Source organism: Heptranchias perlo, chromosome 26 (genome assembly GCF_035084215.1).
Source record: "Heptranchias perlo isolate sHepPer1 chromosome 26, sHepPer1.hap1, whole genome shotgun sequence".
NCBI classification, from domain to species: Eukaryota; Metazoa; Chordata; class Chondrichthyes; order Hexanchiformes; family Hexanchidae; genus Heptranchias; species Heptranchias perlo.
In genome coordinates, this window is record NC_090350.1 from 38839351 (window position 1) to 38860899 (window position 21549).

The window sequence follows — 21549 nt, forward strand, 5'->3', positions numbered from 1 at the left end:
TGTTGGCCTTTATTGCAAGGGGGTTGAAGTACAAGAATAAGGAAGTCTTGCTGCAACTCTACATGGCTTTGGTGAGACCACACCTGGAGAACTATGTACAGTTTTGATCTCCTTATCTAAGGAAGGCTACGTTTGCCTTAGAGGCAGTGCAACAAAGGTTTACTTGATTGATTCCTGGGTTGAAAGGGTTGTCCTTTGAGGAGAGATTGAGTAGAATGGGCCTATACTGTCTGGAGTTTAGAAGAATGAGAGGTGATCTCATTGAAATATATAAGATTTTGAGGGGGCTTGACAGGGTAGATGCTGAAGGGTTGTTTACCTAGGCTGGAGAGTCTAGAATTAGAGGGCATGGTCTCAGGATAAGGGGACGGCCATTTAAGACTGAGATGAAGAGGAATTTCTTCACTCAGAGGGTTGTGAATCCTTGGAATTCTCTGGAAGTTTTTCAGTGAACAAGTTGTGTGCAACTTTGGATATTTAACAACTCACAAGTAACTATGAGGCCTTCAGTTTGAACATGCAATCATTTTATTAGAGGGGTAGGAAGATGAGGAATACAAATAAAAAGTCTTGGGATAACCAAAAGGTTTCAATTTGTTTGAAAAAAACCTTGCAGAAAATTGCCCTTCTCGAGGGCAATTAGGGATGGGCAATAAATGCTGGCCTTGCCAGCGACGCCCACATCCCGTGAACGAATAAAAAAAAAATACAGTTGTTCTTAAACAAATATGCAATTTATTGCAAATACTTTTTCAGGCTTCTGAAAGGAATTACATATGAAAAGTACAAGTAGTTTGCTGCATGTTGACAAGAATGCTGCTGCTCTCTATTTACTCTGCAGCCATAACATATACATTCATTGCATCAAATAACAAAGGAATCTGAAGGAAGGAGCTTCCTCATAGAGTTTCCTTCTCATATGTGCGAACACTAACCACATCATTGAAGGTAAGAGTCTAGAAAAAAAAAACTGATCTGTCAGAAAACATTTAGTGAGATTGGGGGTAATTTTAACCCCCAATAACGGTTGGGTTGGGGGCGGATGGAGTTGAAAATAGTTTTTTTGGGTTGCAACTGCAAAATTTTCGGACTTTGCATGGCAAGCCTGTACTTTCATGCACCCGCATTAAACCTGGAAGTGGAGCCGGGTTGCGGTCGCGACCCAAAAAACAACTTTTTCAACTCCCACCTGCCACCTACCCATCTGTTCTTGGAGGTTAAAATTACCCCCATAAAGTGCGCATACTTCGAATGCAAAGTTATACAATGTGCATTTTCCTTAGCTCAGACAGAAGGGATAAAAGTCTCTGCTGGTTATAAGGATCCTATAGAATGAGTTTTAGTAGTTCTTAGAGGGCACGGACCAACAACACAAAACAGGCCCTGACTGCCTGCAAGTTGGTAATCCCACACCGATACCCCAGATGGATAACATAGACAATGGAACACTGTTACACTTACGCACTTGGGATCTTGCTTCAGAGATGAGTTCAGGAATATTAAGATTAGTAAAGGAAGCTTTTCTCTGTATCTAACTGGTCTATACCTGACATGGAGTGCTTCATACTGACACTGGGCTCCACTCCCCCCTCCTCCCCTGCTAATACCTCACTTTGATGAGCAAAGAAATTCACAAAAAAAGTGAAACTTTGTATTTTTTTTTAAATTGGAGGTGATCTAAAAAAATTCACAATACTTCCTAGTACAAACAGTTAAATTAAACAACAGAATTCAATATTGCCATTTATAGAATTTTTTGACTTAACTCTTACAAAGATTTAGAGGTTGTAGCTAAAGCACATTACTGGGGTAGACTAGAAGCAGCTCTACTCTGGATTGGGAGTGCTTGATGCCACCATTTATCCCTGAAAAATGCCCTAGCTTCCATCACCTCAGTGAATATAAACCCTAATTTGAAAGTAATTTCTCAGATGTGATAAGGTGGTATATAAATGCAAATCTTGCTCTCTTCAACATACCAATAGGAGTTTGTCATCTTTGATTTCTCGGATAAGTGTTGTTTGTTTTCCATCCCACTTCTGAACCTGAACCAATTTTCCACCTTCCAATGACACAATAGTCTGGAACAACAACAGCCAGGATATTACTCTTTGGCAGGTGATAAACAGCTGCAACAGAGGTTAAGTCCTTAGAAGTAAGTAAAGTTTCTCCACACGCCACTCAATTTCCAATATTATAACTTCAGAAGTGGGCATAATTCTCACTCACATATAACTACACTCAATATATGCACACACAGATACAATTGTGTTAGGAACAGTTTCCCCCTTTATTTACTCTGATTCTTCAATCAATAATCAACTTATTCAGACTATCTTTTATTGTGCAGGGTTTTTAAAAGAAAAATGTTTATTGCGATCTAAATTAAGTTCAAAAACAATGCTATCATTTCTAATCAGACTGTTTATCAAGGTGTTGTCATAATTTTTGGGTTTTGCACTAAATATTCTTGTTTCAGCAAAGTTGGTCACTTTCCATAAGTAGCCCGATTGATCAAAGTAAACATTTTACTGCGTAATATCATGTTAAACAAAAGCATGACCCGCAGATCATAATACGGAACCAGGTGCAGTACTGAAATAAGGCATATGTTCTCATTTTACAGGGGGTGGACTGAAAAGCACTCCATTAAGACAAGGCACAACTGCAAAAACAACAAAGTGGTTTATTTTACATTAAATACATGAATGAACAGAATATAGTTTTCAAAGTGAGATTTGTCAATTTCCCCACTTCATAAAAGATGACAGACATTATTGACAATGTAATGACAACTCAACTTCAAGTTAACTATACCAAAATTAATAGGCTCTGGCTTTCCATCACAGGGCTGCTTAGGTTCACACACCCATTCTGTGTCAGAGAGCGAGAGGGCACGGGACTGAGGTCAAGGATTTGGCCCATCGAGCTGTCAACTATCACGGAGTCCAAATTGGACCTACCCCATCCCTAGAAACATGGGCAAACAACGTATCTCTCTCATTGTTTAATTGAGCCAGAATAGCCGGCCATCAACATTGAATGGACACGTTCTTCGCTGATAACTTAAGATGCTTGTCAATGATTGTTCATTTCAGCTGACTAGACTTCCTGGGATATTTCCATTGTTTCAAAGCTACAGAAACTTGCACAAAAAAGCAGTTTTGATGGCAACCACTTCGATGTCACCCATGAACCATTCCATCAAAATGGCATGAAATGTTTGAGACTGGACACAATGATGCTCCCTTTTACTTGCTAATTAAAACTCCAAATTACTGTGGTTAGCAGTCTGGATTCGTGTCTGCTGGCTTAAAGTTAAGATAATCAATTGAACCTAATGTTACAGAAATATACATTAGTAAAATTCAATTCAGGCAATACAATTAATGACCAAATTATTACAGCTTGTCAATTGAACCATTTGCAGACATTTTTACACTGAGATCTTATTCACCCCTAATCAACATTAAAGGCATTGCTCTGGACAGAACAAAAAAAATCCCTTACCCATAAATCATCCAAGTAAATTTAAGTTTGAACCTTATTAGCCAAAATGGACATGGCAATGGAAACAAATTTAAACAAATGGGCTGCTAGTCCTCAGCAATCATTCTTCCTCAATGCAGTACAATAACAATAGGATTCCAACACATTTAGAACACCTATATTGACAAGTTTTCTTCTGCATTCCTTTATGTATACAAATTTAACTCCCAATTAAAAATAAAGATCCTGTGAACTGTAGTACAAACAAATAAAAAAGTCCTGTGTACTTACAGGACAATATTTATCTAGCACTTGAGAATTAAGTCACTTGTGCATTATTCTGTTAGGTCCATTCACTGGTTTAATACTGTGTGCAATGGAAACATGGTAGCAATTTTAACCCTATCTGCCCAGCTGAAACTGGGGTGGGCAGTTAAAACAGAGCAGGTAAATTGCCCATTCGAAATTCACCCATTTCCCACCACCTGCAAACTTAACCTGCAAGGTGCTGCAGTTTAACCCCCCCACCCCTCACCATTGTTTTAAAAAAAGGCTGTCATAAAATGGAAACTTTTCAAATTGGAAAGAGGTTGTAAGTGGGGTATGCCTGCAGTCAGTAACGGGGACCCCATGGCTATTTACAAATGACCTGAGCAAAGATATTGTAGGTCATACCAAAATAAAAGACAGTGCAATTTATGAGAAGCAGTGCAACTAGACTGAGATTAAGTAACTGGGCCAGTAGGTGGCAGATGCATTTCAAAGTAGAGAAGTAGTTAGTGTAGTAGAGAAGTGTAAAATAATTAGTTAAGAAACACAGAGTTAAAAGAGGGAGCAAGTGTTGCATGCAACATCCATGCAGCATGCCATTCAGGACACAAATATAGGAGTTAGTCTGGATCAAGTTATCAAATCATCCATCCAATACTTAGAGTTAAAGAAAACTTAGAAAAAAGCACTGGGTTGAACGAACAAGTGGATAGAGTATAATTCAAAGGAGACAGCTAAACAAGGCCTTGGTCAGATCCCATCTGGACTACTATGTGCAGTTTTAGTAGTCTAATCATATAAAGGATATTACCGTACTTCAGTGGGCACAGAGGAGAGCAACTAAGATTTTTTCAGTTAGCAGAAATGTAAATTATGAGAATTTAGGACTAATGTCAAGTTCTTCATACACAAAAAATTGAGTGACATGTGCAATGCACTTTTACGTACTACATAAATAATCTGGAGCTGGAATCACAAGGAAGTGGCTAAATTTGCAGATTTTTAAAATTAATTCTCGGTATCTGTGTGTCACTGGCAAGGCCAACATTTATTGCCCATCCTTGGTGCCCTAAGATGGCGGGCCTTCTTGAACCACTGCAAGCAGTTGGATACAACTGAGTAGCTTGCTGGGCCACTTCAGAGAGCAGTTAAGAGTCAACCATGTTGGTGTGGGACTGGAGTCACATACAGGATAGCAGGTTCCCTTTCCTAAAGGACATTCATGAACCAGTTGGGATTTTACAACAATCCAACAGCTTCATGGTCACTTTTACTGATACCAGCTTTTCTTTCATTTCCAGAATTTTAAAAACTGAATTAAAATTCTCAGACTGCTGTGGATGGATTTGAACTCATGTTTTCTGGATTACCAGAAAATAATATTTTGGGGTATAGTATATGAATAATTTGAGACATGACATAGGGTAAGTGTAGCAAGCTTAGAAGGAACAGGTGACTTTGGAACAATGGGGTACAGATAATTCAAAAAGGGAACAACCTGTGGGGCCTTTTCTCTCCCTGAAAATTCTCTTATGGTTCCCAAAGCTTTCCACCACTGGAGGTTTTTCTCGCCTCATGTTTGGGTCTGTTGTAGACTAATGGATAGAGATTAATTGCCATGATTAGTCAACAACTCCGTTATCGTTGTATCATGACTACCAGGATGGTAGACGGTGAACTAGATGGGTCCTTTTTTTTTTGCCCAGCAATTCCTACGTTCCAGTGAAGGTAAAATATTGGTATCATTTAAGAAAAAGCATGGGCACTGAATATGTTCTTGTGAAAGGTTAAGGAAGCTGTGGCAGTTTGTAAAAAGAGGGAATTTTGATGTGATCCCATTAAAATTTTCAAGAGTATGAAGATGTTGATCCAGTCAAATTGTCCTCTGTGGTAAAAGGTTTGAAAACTAGGGGCAGACATTACAAATTAGGAAGTTAGGAATAAGAAAGGAAGTCAGACTGATTTTTAAAAAACAAAAAGGGAATAGACTTGTGGGAAAAGTTACCAGGAAAGGTCATTGGATAAAACTGTGTAAATAGTTTCAATGAGTAAACATGTGTGATTCTGGTGAGAAAAGAGTTGAGGGACATACTGAGAAGGTGGGGTAGAGACAACTAGAAAGAGTGCAGAAAAGATTTACTAGGATGCTACCGGGACTTGATGGTTTGACTTATAGGGAGAGGTTAGACAGACTGGGACTTTTTTCCCTGGAGAGTAGGAGGTTAAGGGGTGATCTTATAGAAGTCTATAAAATAATGAGGGGCATAGATAAGGTCGATAGTCAAAATCTTTTCCCAAAGGTAGGGGAGTCTATAACGAGGGGGCATAGATTTAAGGTGAGAGGGGAGAGATACAAAAGGGTCCAGAGGGGCAATTTTTTCACTCAAAGGGTGGTGAGTGTCTGGAACGAGCTGCCAGAGGCAGTAGTAGAGGCGGGTACAATTTTGTCTTTTAAAAAGCATTTGGACAGTTACATGGGTAAGATGGGTATAGAGGGATATGGGCCAAGTGCAGGCAATTGGGACTAGCTTAGTGGTATAAACTGGGCGACATGGACATGTTGGGCCGAAGGGCCTGTTTCCATGTTGTAACTTCTATGATTCTATGATTCTATGATTCAACCAGCAGGACCTTTATCTTTCCCTGAAAATTCCCTTATGATTTTGGATAGCAGGTATAATACAGAGGTTAAAAAATCTGATAAACTGTCTGTTTTATTTAAAGAAAAGAATGCTTATTAAACAACTCTCAACCCATAAAAGTTTTTAATCCCTATCTGTTCTAACATTAAAATGAGTTCAGCCTAAATTAAAAGTTTGAGAATGCTGCATGAGTTCAACCTGTATCAATCATTTGGATGGTACATGCCATTCTCAACATCACATCTGGACCATGTTTCAGGATTAATGGTTATGGGGCAAATATGGATTCAGATGAGGAAAATATCTCACCTGGCATCATTATTCCTTTGTTACTGGCAAATGTGATTGGTGCACATGTGAAATAAATAGATATTGGAAAGTTTTACTTCATTATCATTGGGGATGAATTAACTATGTAGGACCGTACTGCAGGAGATTAAATATGTGGGATAGAGTCCATGAGCAGGTTTGATAATGCAAATGGCTTTTGGTTATTCTTTTGTAATAATACGAATATGTGTGTCATTTCATTCCTGCCCCCACCCCCACCCCACTGTTGAAATCTGCTGGAATTCATCATTTGCAATATTTTTTGTTGCTGTCAGCTGAGACATATTTACTGTCAAATGCACAGCAGGAGTGAGGTTCTAAGGCGATTGATGCAGGCAATTTTCATCTCATCATCACTGTTTAGTGTAGTCAAATAAGATAATTTGACAGTCCAATTATTGTCTATAGCTGTTGGAATACAAGCATTGTAACTGTATCATACTGAATTCCAAAAACATTCATAAAACCAATACAATGGAGTCTCTAGTACCGACACTCCTATTGCCCCACTTATCTAGTAACAACTTGCATTTACATAGAGCCTATAACGTAGTAAAACGTCCCATGGCGCTTCACAGGAGCGTTATCAAACAAAATTTGACACCGTGCCACATAAGGAGATATTAGGACAAAGAGGTAGCTTTTAAGGAGCGTCTTAAAGGAGAAGAGAGAGGTGGAGAGGTTTAGGGAAGGAATTCTAGAGCTTAAGGCCTAGGCAGCTGAAGGCATGGTCGCCAATGGAGGAGTGATGAAAATCGGGAAGACACAAGAGGCCAGAGCTGGAGGAGTGCAGAGATGTCAGAAGCTGTAGAGCTGGAGGAGGTTGCATAGATAGGGAGGGGTGAGGCCATGGAGGGATTTGAAAACAAGGAAGAGAATTTTAAAATCGAGGCGTTGCTGGACCAGGAGCCAATGTAGGTTAGCATGCACAGGGGTGATGGGTGAACATAATAAATTGGAGCAGGAGTAGGCCGTACGGCCCCTCGACCCTGCTCCGCCATTCAATAAGATTATGGCTGATTTTCTATCTCATCTCCACTTTCCCACCCTATCCCCATGTCCCTTGACTCCCTTAGTGTCCAAAAATCTATCGATCTCAGTCTTGAATATACTCAATGACTGAGCATCCATAGCCCTCTGGGCTAAAGAATTCCAAAGATTCACACCCCTCTGAGTGAAGAAATTTTTCCTCATCTCGGTCCTAAGTAGCCGACCCCTGATCTTGAGACTGTGACCCCTAGTTCTAGACTCTCCAGCCATGGGAAACAGCCTCTCAGCATCTACCCTGTCAAGCCCTCTAAGAATTTTATACGTTTCAATCTTATACAATCAATTCTCGTTCTTCTAAACTCCAGAGAATATAGGCCCATTCTACTCAATCTCTCCTCATAGAACAACCTTCTCATCCCAGGAATCAATCTAGTGAACCTTTGTTGCATCCCTCTTAGGTAACTATATCCTTCCTTAGATAAGGGGACCCAAACTGTACACAGTACTCCAGGTGTGGTCTCACCAGAGCCCTATATAATTGCAGCAAGACGTCTTTACTCTTACACCCTAACCAGCTTGCAATAAAGCCGAACATCCCATTTGCTTTCCTAATTGCTTGCTGTACCTGTAAGTTAACTTTCTGTGACTCGTGTACAAGGACACCCAAATCCTCCTGATAACCAACAATTCTTAGTCTCTCACCTTTTAAAAAATATTCTGCTTTTCTATTCTTCCAACCAAAGTAGATAACTTCATATTTCCCCACGTTATACTCCATCTGCCACCTTCTCGCCCACTCACTTAACTTGTCTATATCCCTTTGCAGCCTCTTTGCATCCTCCTCACAGCTTACTTTCCCACCTAGCTTTGTATTGTCAGCAAATTTGGATACATTACACTCAGTCCCCTCATCTAAGTTGAGGGGATATTACATATTGTATATATACTATATGTTGTAAACAGCTGAGGCCCAAGCACCGATTCTTGCAGCACCCCACTAGTTACAACCTGCCAACCCGAAAATGACCCGTTTATTCCTACTCTCTGCTTTCTGTCCGTTAGCCAATCCTCAATCCATGCTAATATATTACCCCCAATCCTATGAGGTTTAATCTTGTGTAACAACCTCTTGTGTGGCACCTTGTCGAATGCCTTTTGAAAATCCAAATATACTACATCCACTAGTTCCCCCTTATTTACCCTGCTAGTTACACCCTCAAAAAACTCTAATAGATTGGTCAAACACAATTTCCCTTTCATAAAACCATGTTGACTCTGCCTAATCATATTATGATTTTATAAGTGCCTGTTACTACGTCCTTAATAATAGAATGAATGGGGCTTGGTGCGAGTTAGGGTTCGGGCAGCAGAGTTTTGGATGAGCTCAAGTTTATGGAGGGTGCAAGGTGGGAGGCCACCAGAACTTTCACAGGGCAAACTTTTGCAGAAGACATTACCTCATTGCACAGCTTTTTTATTTGCATTTCACTTTTTTCCTCCCCTTGATGAAAAAAATCATTTAACCTTTTTTCTTATTTGTACTTGTCTTCATTCCCATCATACAGCCATGCCTTCAGCTACGTAGGCCCACACTTTGGAATTCTTACCCAAACCCTCCAGCTCTCCTCCTTCAAATTCATCCTTGAAACCCAGCTCTTTGACTAAGCTGGCCACCTCCTAATAGCTCCTTTGGCTTGGCATCCATCTTTTCCTTTACACCTCTGTAAAACGCCATGGTACATTTTGGTGCTACGTAATGCAAGTTATTGTTGTTGCTATGGTCCCTTTTATTACTTAATTGTTGTCATCAATTTATTCAAGGTTTCACTCGAAATGCCTAATTTTTAATTCTATTCTAGAAGTGTAACGTTTTGAACATTATGTTTCACAACTTTTAATTCGGCAATTGATAAATTACTGAAAAATTCAGTCTTTCACTACATTAATGTTAGTGACAGTTTCATTGACTGCATATGTTAATTATTCACTGCAGTTAGCATATGGAATTACCATCTGTTGTCACCGAACGACAAGTATATCACATGTTCCTTCATGTCATTTCAAAAGGCTTCCGTATTATTAGTAACTTCATTGTCAGTACTCTACAGATGTTCTTTGATGTTGCTCGCATCATGGTTTTAAGGGGAAAAGAATGGTACACCACTCTTGAAAAATTTTACTGGATTTCCCGTGGCGTTCGTCATAAGTCAGAGAATATATGGTTTTACAACAAGGGTCTGTTAAACTCTGACAACAACTGCACCCCTCCCTTCCCCCCCCATGCCCACACGTGGTTTCTCTCCCCTTCCCTCACTCACCAACACCTCACTTCTTCAAAAGGTAGTTCCCCTTAATCAGTTCTTTCTCCTTCCACCTTGCAAAACAGGATATCTCTGCCTCTTTCTCATGGTCTCTCTCTGCCAAGACGGTTATTTTTAAAAATTAAAACAGAACATAAAACATCAATGTATGCTATTTGGTGTAACTCTTCTTTATCTAATGCTGTGCCAGTCAAAGGACAGCAAATGATTCTGTACTCTCTCTCATTACAGCATTCTCTCACTCATTCTCTCATTTAAAAAAAATGCTCTTGCTCTTTCTCTGACTGCAGTTTCTGTAGCATTCTCTATCCATCCCTCATTCTCACTCCCCTGCAGTTTTTGTAACATTTTCTCCCATTCTCTGGGTATCTTTTATCCATGTTTCTGTGTGTGTGTGGGACTCTGCACTATTTTACACCTCTAGATTTCTATCCTGCTTTCTCACTTCATCGCTCTGCTTCCTCTGCTGTTGCCTATTGTGTTCCTTCTCTGTTTCTAACTTTCTGCTACACTCCTGCCATTTTAAGACTTTCCTTGTCACTCGAATACAACTAAATCAAAAACAAACCGAATAATCTCCAGCACACACACTATCAAAGGGGGAGTAAAGTCTGAAGGGAGTACCTTTTGTTCAAAGTCCTCCCTCATTCTATAATGGGGGAAAATATCATTTAAAAGAATGTCTTCATTTAAATATGGTGCAACCCAGCCTGCGGTTTGGATGCCTGGGTTGAATTGGCTCCAGAGCAGCTTGCCCGGCAGTTGCAAGTTGTGCCCCTGATTATTTCCAATAGAGCCACTCCAGGAGCTACTTCCCGTTGGTGATGTTGGAGAAGCAACTCAGAAAATTACTGTTCTTAAAAAACAAAATGTCAAACAAGACTATTGTACTTTTTCCAATATAAAATAAAATGTGAGTACTTCAAAAAAAAAGTAGTGCTCCTCGACCTCCCTTTTCCTTTAAGCTGCTAATTAAAGGGCATGATTGTAGAAGCATCATAGATATCGCTGTCCATCCCATTAATGCATAGCTCAATTCAACAGAGGCCTTGTGTCACATGCCATAGGTCCCAATGAATCGAATGCATCTTAATTAAATGTGCACCAAACAAAATAGTACTGACTGCGCCAAAACGAAGACTGAGATATGAATCTTTGACGGTCCGTGGGTTGGATTGAAAAATTCTCCGAAACTACATAATGTTTGCCTTTTGAGCATGAAGTGGCACAAGTGGGTGGATGGGGAGTAGACGATGTAACCTTACCTTGCACTCTCTATCGTCCACGGTATGCTCATTGAACTGTTTGTCCAGCTCGAAGTTGATTTCTGTATTTCTGAAGGTGCTCACGGTTTGCAGAGTGACTTTATCCCCATCCAATTTGATGACTGTGGTGGGTTTAATGACGTTGCCCACCTGTCGTGTTGCAAAGCTGACTCCTGAGGTCAGGAAGCAGAAAAACCCATAAATTTAGCAATAATGCAACTGGTGCAAATCATAACAGTACGTTACCGCAGATCCTAAATAAACAGCAATCATAAATACATGAAAATACAAATGCACCACACTATTGGGTAAATCACTATTGCCATCCTGGTGAAACTATAACACAGGACTACATGCATGCTAAATAGCAGAAGCAGCATGTTATAGACAGGACTAAGAAATTCCACAACCAATGTATCAGATTAAAGCTCTGCAGTCCTGCCACATCCAGTCGTGAATGGTGGTGGACAAATAAACAACTAACAGAAGTAAGAGGCTCCATGAACATCCCCATCTTCAATGATGGCAGAGCCCAGCACGTGCCAGCCAGAAGTGTCGAGTGGATGATCCATCTCGGCTTCTTCCCGAGATCCCCACCATCACAGAAGCCAGTCTTCAGCCAATTCGATTCGCTCCACGTGATATCAAGAAACAGCTGAGTGCACTGGATACACCAAAGGGTATGGGACCCGACAACATCCCAGCTGTAGTGCTGAAGACTTATGCTCCAGAACTAGCTGCGCCTCTAGCCAAACTGTTCCAGTACAGCTACAACACTGGCATCTACCCAACAATGTGGAAAATTGCCCAGGTATGTCCTGTCCACCAAAGGCAGGACAAATCCAATCCGGCCAATTAGAACCCCATCAGTCTACTCTCAATCATCAGCAAAGTGATGGAAGGTGTCGTCGACAGTGCTATCAAGCGGCACTTACTCACCAATAACCTGTTCACCGATGCTCAGTTTGGGTTCCGCCAGGACCACTCGGCTCCAGACCTCATTACAGCCTTGGTCCAAACATGGACAAAAGAACTGAATTCCAGAGGTGAGGTGAGAGTGACTGCCCTTGACATCAAGGCAGCATTTGACCGAGTGTGGCATCAAGGAGCCCTAGTAAAATTGAAGTCAATGGGAATCAGGGGGAAAACTTCCCAGTGGCTGGAGTCATACCTAGCACAAAGGAAGATGGTAGTGGTTTTGGAGGCCAACCCTCTCAGCCCCAAGACATTGCTGCAGTGTCCTAGGCCCAGCCATCTTCAGCTGCTTCATCAATGACCATCCCTCTATCATAAAGATCAGAAGTGGGGATGTTCGCTGATGATTGCAGTGTTCAGTTCCATTCGTAACCCCTCAGATAATGAAACAGTCCGTGCCCGCATGCAGCAAGACCTGGACAACATCCAGGCTTGGGCTGATAAGTGGCAAGTAACATTCACGTCACACAAATGCCAGGCAATGATCATCACCAACAAGAGAGAGTCTAACCATCTCCCCATGACATTCAATGGCATTACGATCGCCGAATCCCCCACCATCAACATCCTGGAGGTCACCATTGACTAGAAACTTAACTGGACCAGCCACATAAATACTGTGGCTACAACAGCAGGACAAAGGCTGGGTATTGTGTGGCGAGTGACTCACCTCCTGACTCTCCAAAGCCTTTCCACCATCTACAAGGCACAAGTCAGGAGTGTGATGGAATACTCTCCACTTGCCTGGATGAGTGCAGCTCCAACAACACTCAAGAAGCTCGACACCATCCAGGACAAAGCAGCCCGCTTGATTGGCACCCCATCCATCATCCTAAACATTCACTCCCTTCACCACCAACGCACCGTGGCTGCAGTGTGTACCATCCACAGGATGCACTGCAGCAACTCGCCAAGGCTTCTTCATCAGCACCTCCCAAATCTCTACCACCTAGAAGGACAAGAGCAGCAGGCGCATGGGAACAACACCACCTGCACGTTCCATTCCAAAGAGCTTCTACAAATACATAAAGGGCAAAAGAGTAACTAGGGAGAGAGTAGGGCCTCTTAAGGATCAACAAGGTCATCTATGTGCGGAACCACAAGAGATGGGTGAGATCCTAAATGAATATTTCACATCGGTATTTACAGTTGAGAAAGGCATGGATGTTAGGGAACTTGGGGAAATAAATAGTGATGTCTTGAGGAGTGTACATATTGCTGGAAGTCTGAATGCGCATCAAGGTAGATAAATCTCCGGGACCTGATGAAATGTATCCCAGGACGTTATGGGAGGTTAGGGAGGAAATTGCGGGTCCCCTCGCAGAGATATTTGAATCATCGACAGCTACAGGTGAGGTGCCTGAAGGTTGGAGGGTAGCAAATGTTGTGCCTTTGTTTAAGAAGGGCGGCAGGGAAAAGCGTGGGAACTACAGACCGGTGAGCCTGACATCTGTAGTGGGTAAGTTGTTAGAGGGTATTCTGAGAGACAGGATCTACAGGCATTTGGAGAGGCAGGGACTGATTAGGAACAGTCAGCATGGTTTTGTGAGAGGAAAATCATGTCTCACGAATTTGATTGAGTTTTTTGAAGGGGTAACCAAGAAGATAGATGAGGGCTGTGCAGTAGACTTGGTCCACATGGACTTTAGCAAAGCCTTTGACAAGGTACCGCATGGTAGGTTGTTACATAAGGTTAAATCTCACGGGATCGAAGGTGAGGTAGCCAATTGGATACAAAATTGGATTGACGACAGAAGACAGAGGGTGGTTGTAGAGGGTTGTTTTTCAAACTGGAGGCCTGTGACCAGTGGTGTGCCTCAGGGATCGGTGCTGGGTCCGCTGTTATTTGTTATTTATATTAATGATTTGGATGAGAATTTAGGAGGCATGGTTAGTAAGTTTGCAGATGACACCAAGATTGGTGGCATTGTGGACAGTGAAGAAGGTTATCTAGGATTGCAACGGATCTTGATAAATTGGGCCAGTGGGCCAATGAATGGCAGATGGAGTTTAATTTAGATAAATGTGAGGTGAAGCATTTTGGTAGATCGAATCGGGCCAGGACCTACTCCGTTAATGGTAGGGCGTTGGGGAGAGTTATAGAACAAGGAGATCTAGGAGTACAGGTTCATAGCTCCTTGAAAGTGGAGTCACAGGTGGATAGGGTGGTGAAGAAGGCATTCGGCATGCTTGGTTTCATTGGTCAGAACATTGAATACAGGAGTTGGGATGTCTTGTTGAAGTTGTACAAGACATTAGTGAGGCCACACTTGGAATACTGTGTATAGTTCTGGTCACCCTATTATAGAAAGGATATTATTAAACTAGAAAGAGTGCAGAAAAGATTTACTAGGGTGCTACCGGGACTTGATGGTTTGACTTATAGGGAGAGGTTGGATAGACTGAGACTTTTTTCCCTGGAGAGTAGGAGGTTTAGGGGAGATCTTATAGAAGTCTATAAAATAATGAGGGGCATAGATAAGGTCGATAGTCAAAATCTTTTCCCAAAGGTAGGGGAGTCTATAACGAGGGGACATAGATTTAAGGTGAGAGGGGAGAGATACAAAAGGGTCCAGAGGGGCAATTTTTTCACTCAAAGGGTGGTGAATGTCTGGAACGAGCTGCCAGAGGCAGTAGTAGAGGCGGGTACAATTTTGTCTTTTAAAAAGCATTTGGACAGTTACATGGGTAAGGTGGGTATAGAGGGATATGGGCCAAGTGCAGGCAATTGGGACTAGCTTAGTGGTATAAACTGGGCGACATGGACATGTTGGGCCGAAGGGCCTGTTTCCATGTTGTAAACTTCTATGATTCTATGATTCTATGAAGTCACACACCATCCTGATTTGGAAATATACCGCCATTCCTTCGCCGTCGCTGGGTCAAAATCCTGGAACTCCCTACCTAAGAGCTCTGTGGGAGAACTTTCACCACACGGACTGCAGCGATTCAAGGTGGCTTACCACCATCTTCTCAAGGGCAATTAGGGATGGGCAATAAATGCTGGGTTTGCCAGTGACGCCCACATCCCATGAATGAATAAAATAAACATAACAATGCATCATTAACATAAATATAGCTATAATTCATTGCTGCAAAGTCAGAAGTATAATTATAACTACTTGCTCACAGATAAAATGCGAACGGTTTAGTACTCAGGAATGAAGCATGTTCTCATAGACCCCAAACCTAGAGAAGGGGAGACCTAGGCTGGCAAGTCGAGAAATGAGCCCTGTAAACATAGAAATTATTACATAAACAAACACATAGTATATAATATAACTGGCAATTGGCTCCCCCGCCAATGGACTCAATATCCACTATCTCCACCTCTGGCACACTGTGGCTGCAGTAGGTACCACCCACAGTTTGCAGTGCGGCAATTTGCCAAGTTTAATTCAACAAAAACTCTCAACAGTGCAATCTCTGCCACTAAGAAGGATGAGAGCAGCAATGTCATAGGAACATGGGAACAGGAGTAGGCCATTCAGCCCCTCGTGCCTGCTCCGCCATTTAATAAGATCATGGCTGATCTGTGATCTAACTCCATATACCTGCCTTTGGCCCATATCCCTTAATACCTTTGGTTGCCAAAAAGCTATCTATCTCACATTTAAATTTTGCAATTGAGCTGGTATCAATTGCCGTTTGTGGAAGAGAGTTCCAAACTTCTACAACCCTTTGTGTGTAGAAATGTTTTCTAATCTCACTCCTGAAAGGTCTGGCTCTAATTTTTAGACTGTGCCCCCTACTCCTAGAATCCCCAACCAGTGGAAATAGTTTCTCTCTATCCACCCTATCCGTTCCCCTTAATATCTTATAAACTTTGATCAGATCACCCCTTAACCTTCGAAACTCCAGAGAATACAACCCCAATTTGTGTAATCTCTCCTCGTAACTTAACCCTTGAAGTCCGGGTATTATTCTAGTAAACCTACGCTGCACTCCCACCAAGGCCAATATGTCCTTCCGAAGGTGCGGTGCCCAGAACTGCTCACAGTACTCCAGGTGCGGTCTAACCAGGGTTTTGTATAGCTGCAGCATAACTTCTGTCCCCTTGTACTCCAGTCCTCCAGATATAAAGGCCAGCATTCCATTTGCCTTCTTGATTATTTTCTGCACCTGTTCATGACACTTCAATGATCTATGTACCTGAACCCCTAAGTCCCTTTGGACATCCACTGTTTTTAACTTTTTACCATTTAGAAAGTACCCTGTTCTATCCTTTTTTGATCCAAAGTGGATGACCTCACATTTGTCTACATTGAATTCCATTTGCCACAGTTTTGCCCATTCACCTAATCTATCAATATCCCTTTGTAATTTTATGTTTTCATCTACACTGCTTACAATGCCAACAATCTTTGTGTCATCGGCAAACCTAGATATGAGACTTTGTATGCCTTCATCTAAGTCGTTAATAAATATTGTGAATAATTGAGGCCCCAAGACAGATCCCTGCGGGACTCCACTCCTGCCAACGTGAGTACCTACCCATTATCCCTACTCTCTGTCGCCTTTCGCTCAGCCAACTTCCTAACCAAGTCTGTACTTTTCCCTCGATTCCATGGGCTTTTATCTTAGCTAACAGTCTCTTATGTGGGACCTTATCAAATGCCTTCTGGAAGTCCATATGAATAACATCCATTGACATTCCCCTGACCACTACTTTAGTCACCTCTTCAAAAAATTCAATCAGGTTTGTCAGGCACGACCTACCTTTCACAAATCCATGCTGGCTCTCTCTGATTAACTGAAAATTCTCGAGGTGTTCAGTCACCCTATCATTAATTATAGACTCCAGCATTTTCCCCACAACAGAGGCTCACTGGTCTGTAATTCCCCGGTTTCCCTCTCTCTCCTTTCTTAAAAAGCGGAGTGATATGTGCAATTTTCCAATCTAGAGGGACAGTTCCTGAATCTAGAGAACTTTGAAAGATTATAGTTAGGGCATCCGCAATGTGCTCACCTACTTCCTTTAAAACCCTGGGATGGAAACCATCTGGTCCTGGGGATTTGTCACTCTTTAGTGCTATTATTTTCTTCATTACTGTTGCTTTACTTATGTTAATTTTATCGAGTCCCTGTCCCCGATTCAATATAGGTTTTCTTGGGATTTCCGGCATGCCAACCTCTTTTTCGACTGTAAATACTGACGCAAAGTAATGTCAGGGGAACACCGTCAACTCTGAGTTTACACTATCCTGACTTGGACATATGTCGCCATTCCTTCATCATCACTAGGTCAACAGCCTGGAATTCCTTATTTAACACCATCTTGGGAGCACCATCACCATAAGAATTGCAGCGGTAAAGAAACACCAGCTTCTCAGGGTAACTATAAATGCGGCCTTGCCAAAGTCACCCACATCCTAAGCACAATTTAAAAAAATATATTCACATACGCTTATATGTGTATATATCAGCCTTGGCTCAGTTGGTAACACTCTCACCTCTAAGTAAGAAGGTTGTGGGTTCAAGCCCCACATTAGAGACTTGTGCACATAATCCAGGCTGACATTCCAGTCTTTCGGATAACATGTTAAACTGAGGCCTCATCTGCCCTCTCAGGTGGACTAAAAGATCTCATGGCACGATTTCGGAGAAGAGCAGGAGAGTTCTTCCCAGTGTCCTGGCCAATATTTATCCCTGAACCAATATCACTAAAACAGATTATCTGTTCATTATCACACCGTTGTTGGTGGGATCTTGCTGTGCGAAAATTGGCTGCCACGTTTCCTACATTACAACCCTAACTACATTTCAAAAAGTACTTCACCGGCTGCAAAGGGCAGTGGGACATCCTGATGTCGTGAAAGGCGCTATATAAATGCAAGCCTTTCTTTTTATAAGATTAGTAAAATAATGCATCACTATTGATCAAATACAACTAATACTTTAAATACTAATAGATATGTATCTACTAATAAGAGATACACAACAAACATATACACGTTATAACTGCAAACCAGATGTATATTGTATGAATTAAAATAATCAGTACTGATCAAATACTAATACTATGAACTAATTGATACTAATCAACAATTAATACTTATTAGTAGTAATATTTCTAAAACATTAATTCACCATAATATATCTGCATAATCGTGTCATATATTATGAAAAAAAGATAGTGAATTAGACAGAGCATCATTACTGATGTCAGCTAATACTAACATTATTACTAATAATGATGGCTATTGATACTATTAATGCTGGGCAGAGGCGGCCAACGGTCTCCCCTCCCCCACTGAAGGCGGGAATCCGCACGTGGCGGAACCGTTGGAGCTGCGCTCGTGCCCAACCGCCACTCATCAGTTATTGATCACCGATATCGATAAAGGATCAATAATATAAAACCGTGACCCCCGAGAAGGCGACGTGGCCTCACTGAGGTAAATTCTTCCCTCAGACTTCTATTGATTTTGTTGCCAGTTGCTCGAGCCCCGTCTTTTTAATCCTTATTTGGGTCGGGTTTTTACCTCGTTCTTTTGAGACGTACTTAATTATTTGTTTTGGTTGTTTATTTAAACCATTTTTTCTATTTAATCTCTTATTTATGGAATGAGTTTACAAATTGTCTTGGGCATTTGATTATTTTATTTTCGACAATTTATTAATTATTTTTTCACTTGTTTACTATTTTTGGTCATTAATTTTTAAATCATTTTTGGTGTTCAATTTTTAAATTGTTTTGGTATGTATTTTTTGCTGTTTTAGATATTTATGACATTTTATTCCGGAATTGATGATTTCCCCCCGCTATTTTATTTATTTGACTCTGCCTGTTTGAAGATCGCCACTCACCCAGTTCCCTCATGTAATTGTCGAAGTTCTGCGAATCTATCAGTCTCCAGCTGCCCGTGAACTCCTCCATGATACCAGAGAGGGAGCGGGGCTTGAAATAAATAGCAACTCACATGACCACAGCGCATAGGTTCCCCAACGACACCCTCCCTCTCTCACTCCATCTCTTCCAACCCCCTCTCCCCTTACTCTATCACTCTCTCTCCCCCTCATTCACAACATCTCTCCCTCTCTCTCTCCCTTACACCTTCTCCCCTCCCTCACACCTTCTCCCCTCCCTCACACTCTCTCTCTTACACCTTCTCCCCTCCCTCACACCCTCTCCCTTACACCTTCTCCCTCCTTCACACCCTCTCCCTTACACCTTCTCCCCTCCCTCACACCCTCTCCCTTACACCTTCTCCCTCCCTCACACTCTCTCCCTCACACCCTCTCCCTTACACCCTCTCCCTCCCTCACACCCTCTCCCTTACACCTTCTCCCCTCCCTCACACCCTCTCCCTTACACCCTCTCCCTCCCTCACACCCTCTCTCTTACACCCTCTCCCTCCCTCACACCCTCTCCCTTACACCCTCTCCCTCCCTCACACCCTCTCCCTTACACCCTCTCCCTCCCTCACACCCTCTCCCTTACACCCTCTCCCTCCCTCACACCCTCTCCCTTACACCCTCTCCCTCCCTCACACCCTCTCCCTTACACCCTCTCCCTCCCTCACACCCTCTCCCTTACACCCTCTCCCTCCCTCACACCCTCTCCCTTACACCCTCTCCCTCCCTCACACCCTCTCCCTTACACCCTCTCCCTCCCTCACACCCTCTCCCTTACACCCTCTCCCTCCCTCACACCCTCTCCCTTACACCCTCTCCCTCCCTCACACTCTCTCTCTTACACCTCCCCTCCCTCACACCCTCTCCCTTACACCCTCTCCCTCCCTCACACCCTCTCTCTTACACCCTCTCCCTCCCTCACACCCTCTCCCTTACACCCTCTCCCTCCCTCACACCCTCTCCCTTACACCCTCTCCCTCCCTCACACCCTCTCCCTCCCTCACACCCTCTCTCTTACACCCTCTCCCTCCCTCACACCCTCTCTCTTACACCCTCTCCCTCCCTCACACCCTCTCCCTTACACCCTCTCCCTCCCTCACACCCTCTCCCTTACACCCTCTCCCTCCCTTACACCCTCTCCCTTACACCTTCTCCCCTCCCTCACACCTTCTCCCTCCCTCACACCCTCTCCCTTACACCCCCTCCCTCCCTCACACCCTCTCCCTCACACCTTCTCCCTCCCTCACACCCTCTCCCTTACACCCCCTCCCTCCCTCACACCCTCTCCCTCACACCTTCTCCCCTCCCTCACACCTTCTCCCTCCCTCACACCCTCTCCCTTACACCCCCTCCCTCCCTCACACCCTCTCCCTTACACCCCCTCCCTCCCTCACACCCTCTCCCTCACACCTTCTCCCCTCCCTCACACCTTCTCCCTCCCTCACACCCTCTCCCTTACACCCCCTCCCTCCCTCACACCCTCTCCCTTACACCTTCTCCCCTCCCTCACACCCTCTCCCTCCCTCACACTCTCTCCCTTACACCTTCTCCCCTCCCTCACACCTTCTCCCCTCCCTCACACTCTCTCCCTTACACCTTCTCCCCTCCCTCACACTCTCTCTCTTACACCTTCTCCCCTCCCTCACACCCTCTCCCTTACACCTTCTCCCCTCCCTCACACTCTCTCTCTTACACCCTCTCCCTCCCTCACACCCTCTCCCTTACACCCTCTCCCTCCCTCACACCCTCTCCCTTACACCCTCTCCCTCCCTCACACCCTCTCCCTTACACCCTCTCCCTCCCTCACACCCTCTCCCTTACACCCTCTCCCTCCCTCACACCCTCTCCCTTACACCCTCTCCCTCCCTCACACCCTCTCCCTTACACCCTCTCCCTCCCTCACACCCTCTCCCTTACACCCTCTCCCTCCCTCACACCCTCTCCCTTACACCTTCTCCCTCCCTCACTACCAATCCCCCTCACTCAGGACTGCCTTACAATGATTTTAATGTTGTACCTTTCACTTCCTGGATTTCATGTTCCAAGCTTGCAGAAACAGGTTCGCAGCTTGTCGAAAACACTTCAATCTGATCGGCCGAGGGGAAAGAGTGTTCCTCTCGCTTCTCCCATGAGTCCAAGCTTAGTTTGAACTAACGCTGGGCTCTTCTCCGCTTCCTATCCGAGGATGTGCACCCAGTAAAGACCCGTGGTAAATTCGTGGGTTAGTTGTAAATCTATGGAGCGGCTAGCACTGTTTGTTCACCACTCCAAGAAATTTCTGGGCCATTCACAACAATTGCCTAGTAATCTGGGAGAGAGAGAAAACTCAAAGTTCTGGGGGGAAAAAAAACTTTTTAAAAAAAGTTTTAGGATGTGAGTTCATCATGGCTGGTAAACTCTTAAAAAGAT

At 43.1% G+C, this 21549-nt stretch overlaps 1 protein-coding gene across 1 annotated transcript; it reads right to left on the reverse strand.

Moving 5' to 3' along the window:
• Positions 1–842: 842 nt before the first annotated feature.
• Positions 843–19162, reverse strand: fabp3 (fatty acid binding protein 3, muscle and heart). The gene is made up of 4 exons (XM_068006850.1): positions 19093–19162; positions 11308–11480; positions 1980–2081; positions 843–956 (listed from the first exon to the last, which is right to left on the reverse strand). Exons 1-4 carry the CDS (start codon positions 19160–19162, stop codon positions 900–902), a joined length of 402 nt encoding a protein of 133 aa, XP_067862951.1. The 3' UTR covers positions 843–899.
• Between the last annotated feature and the right edge of the window lie 2387 nt (positions 19163–21549).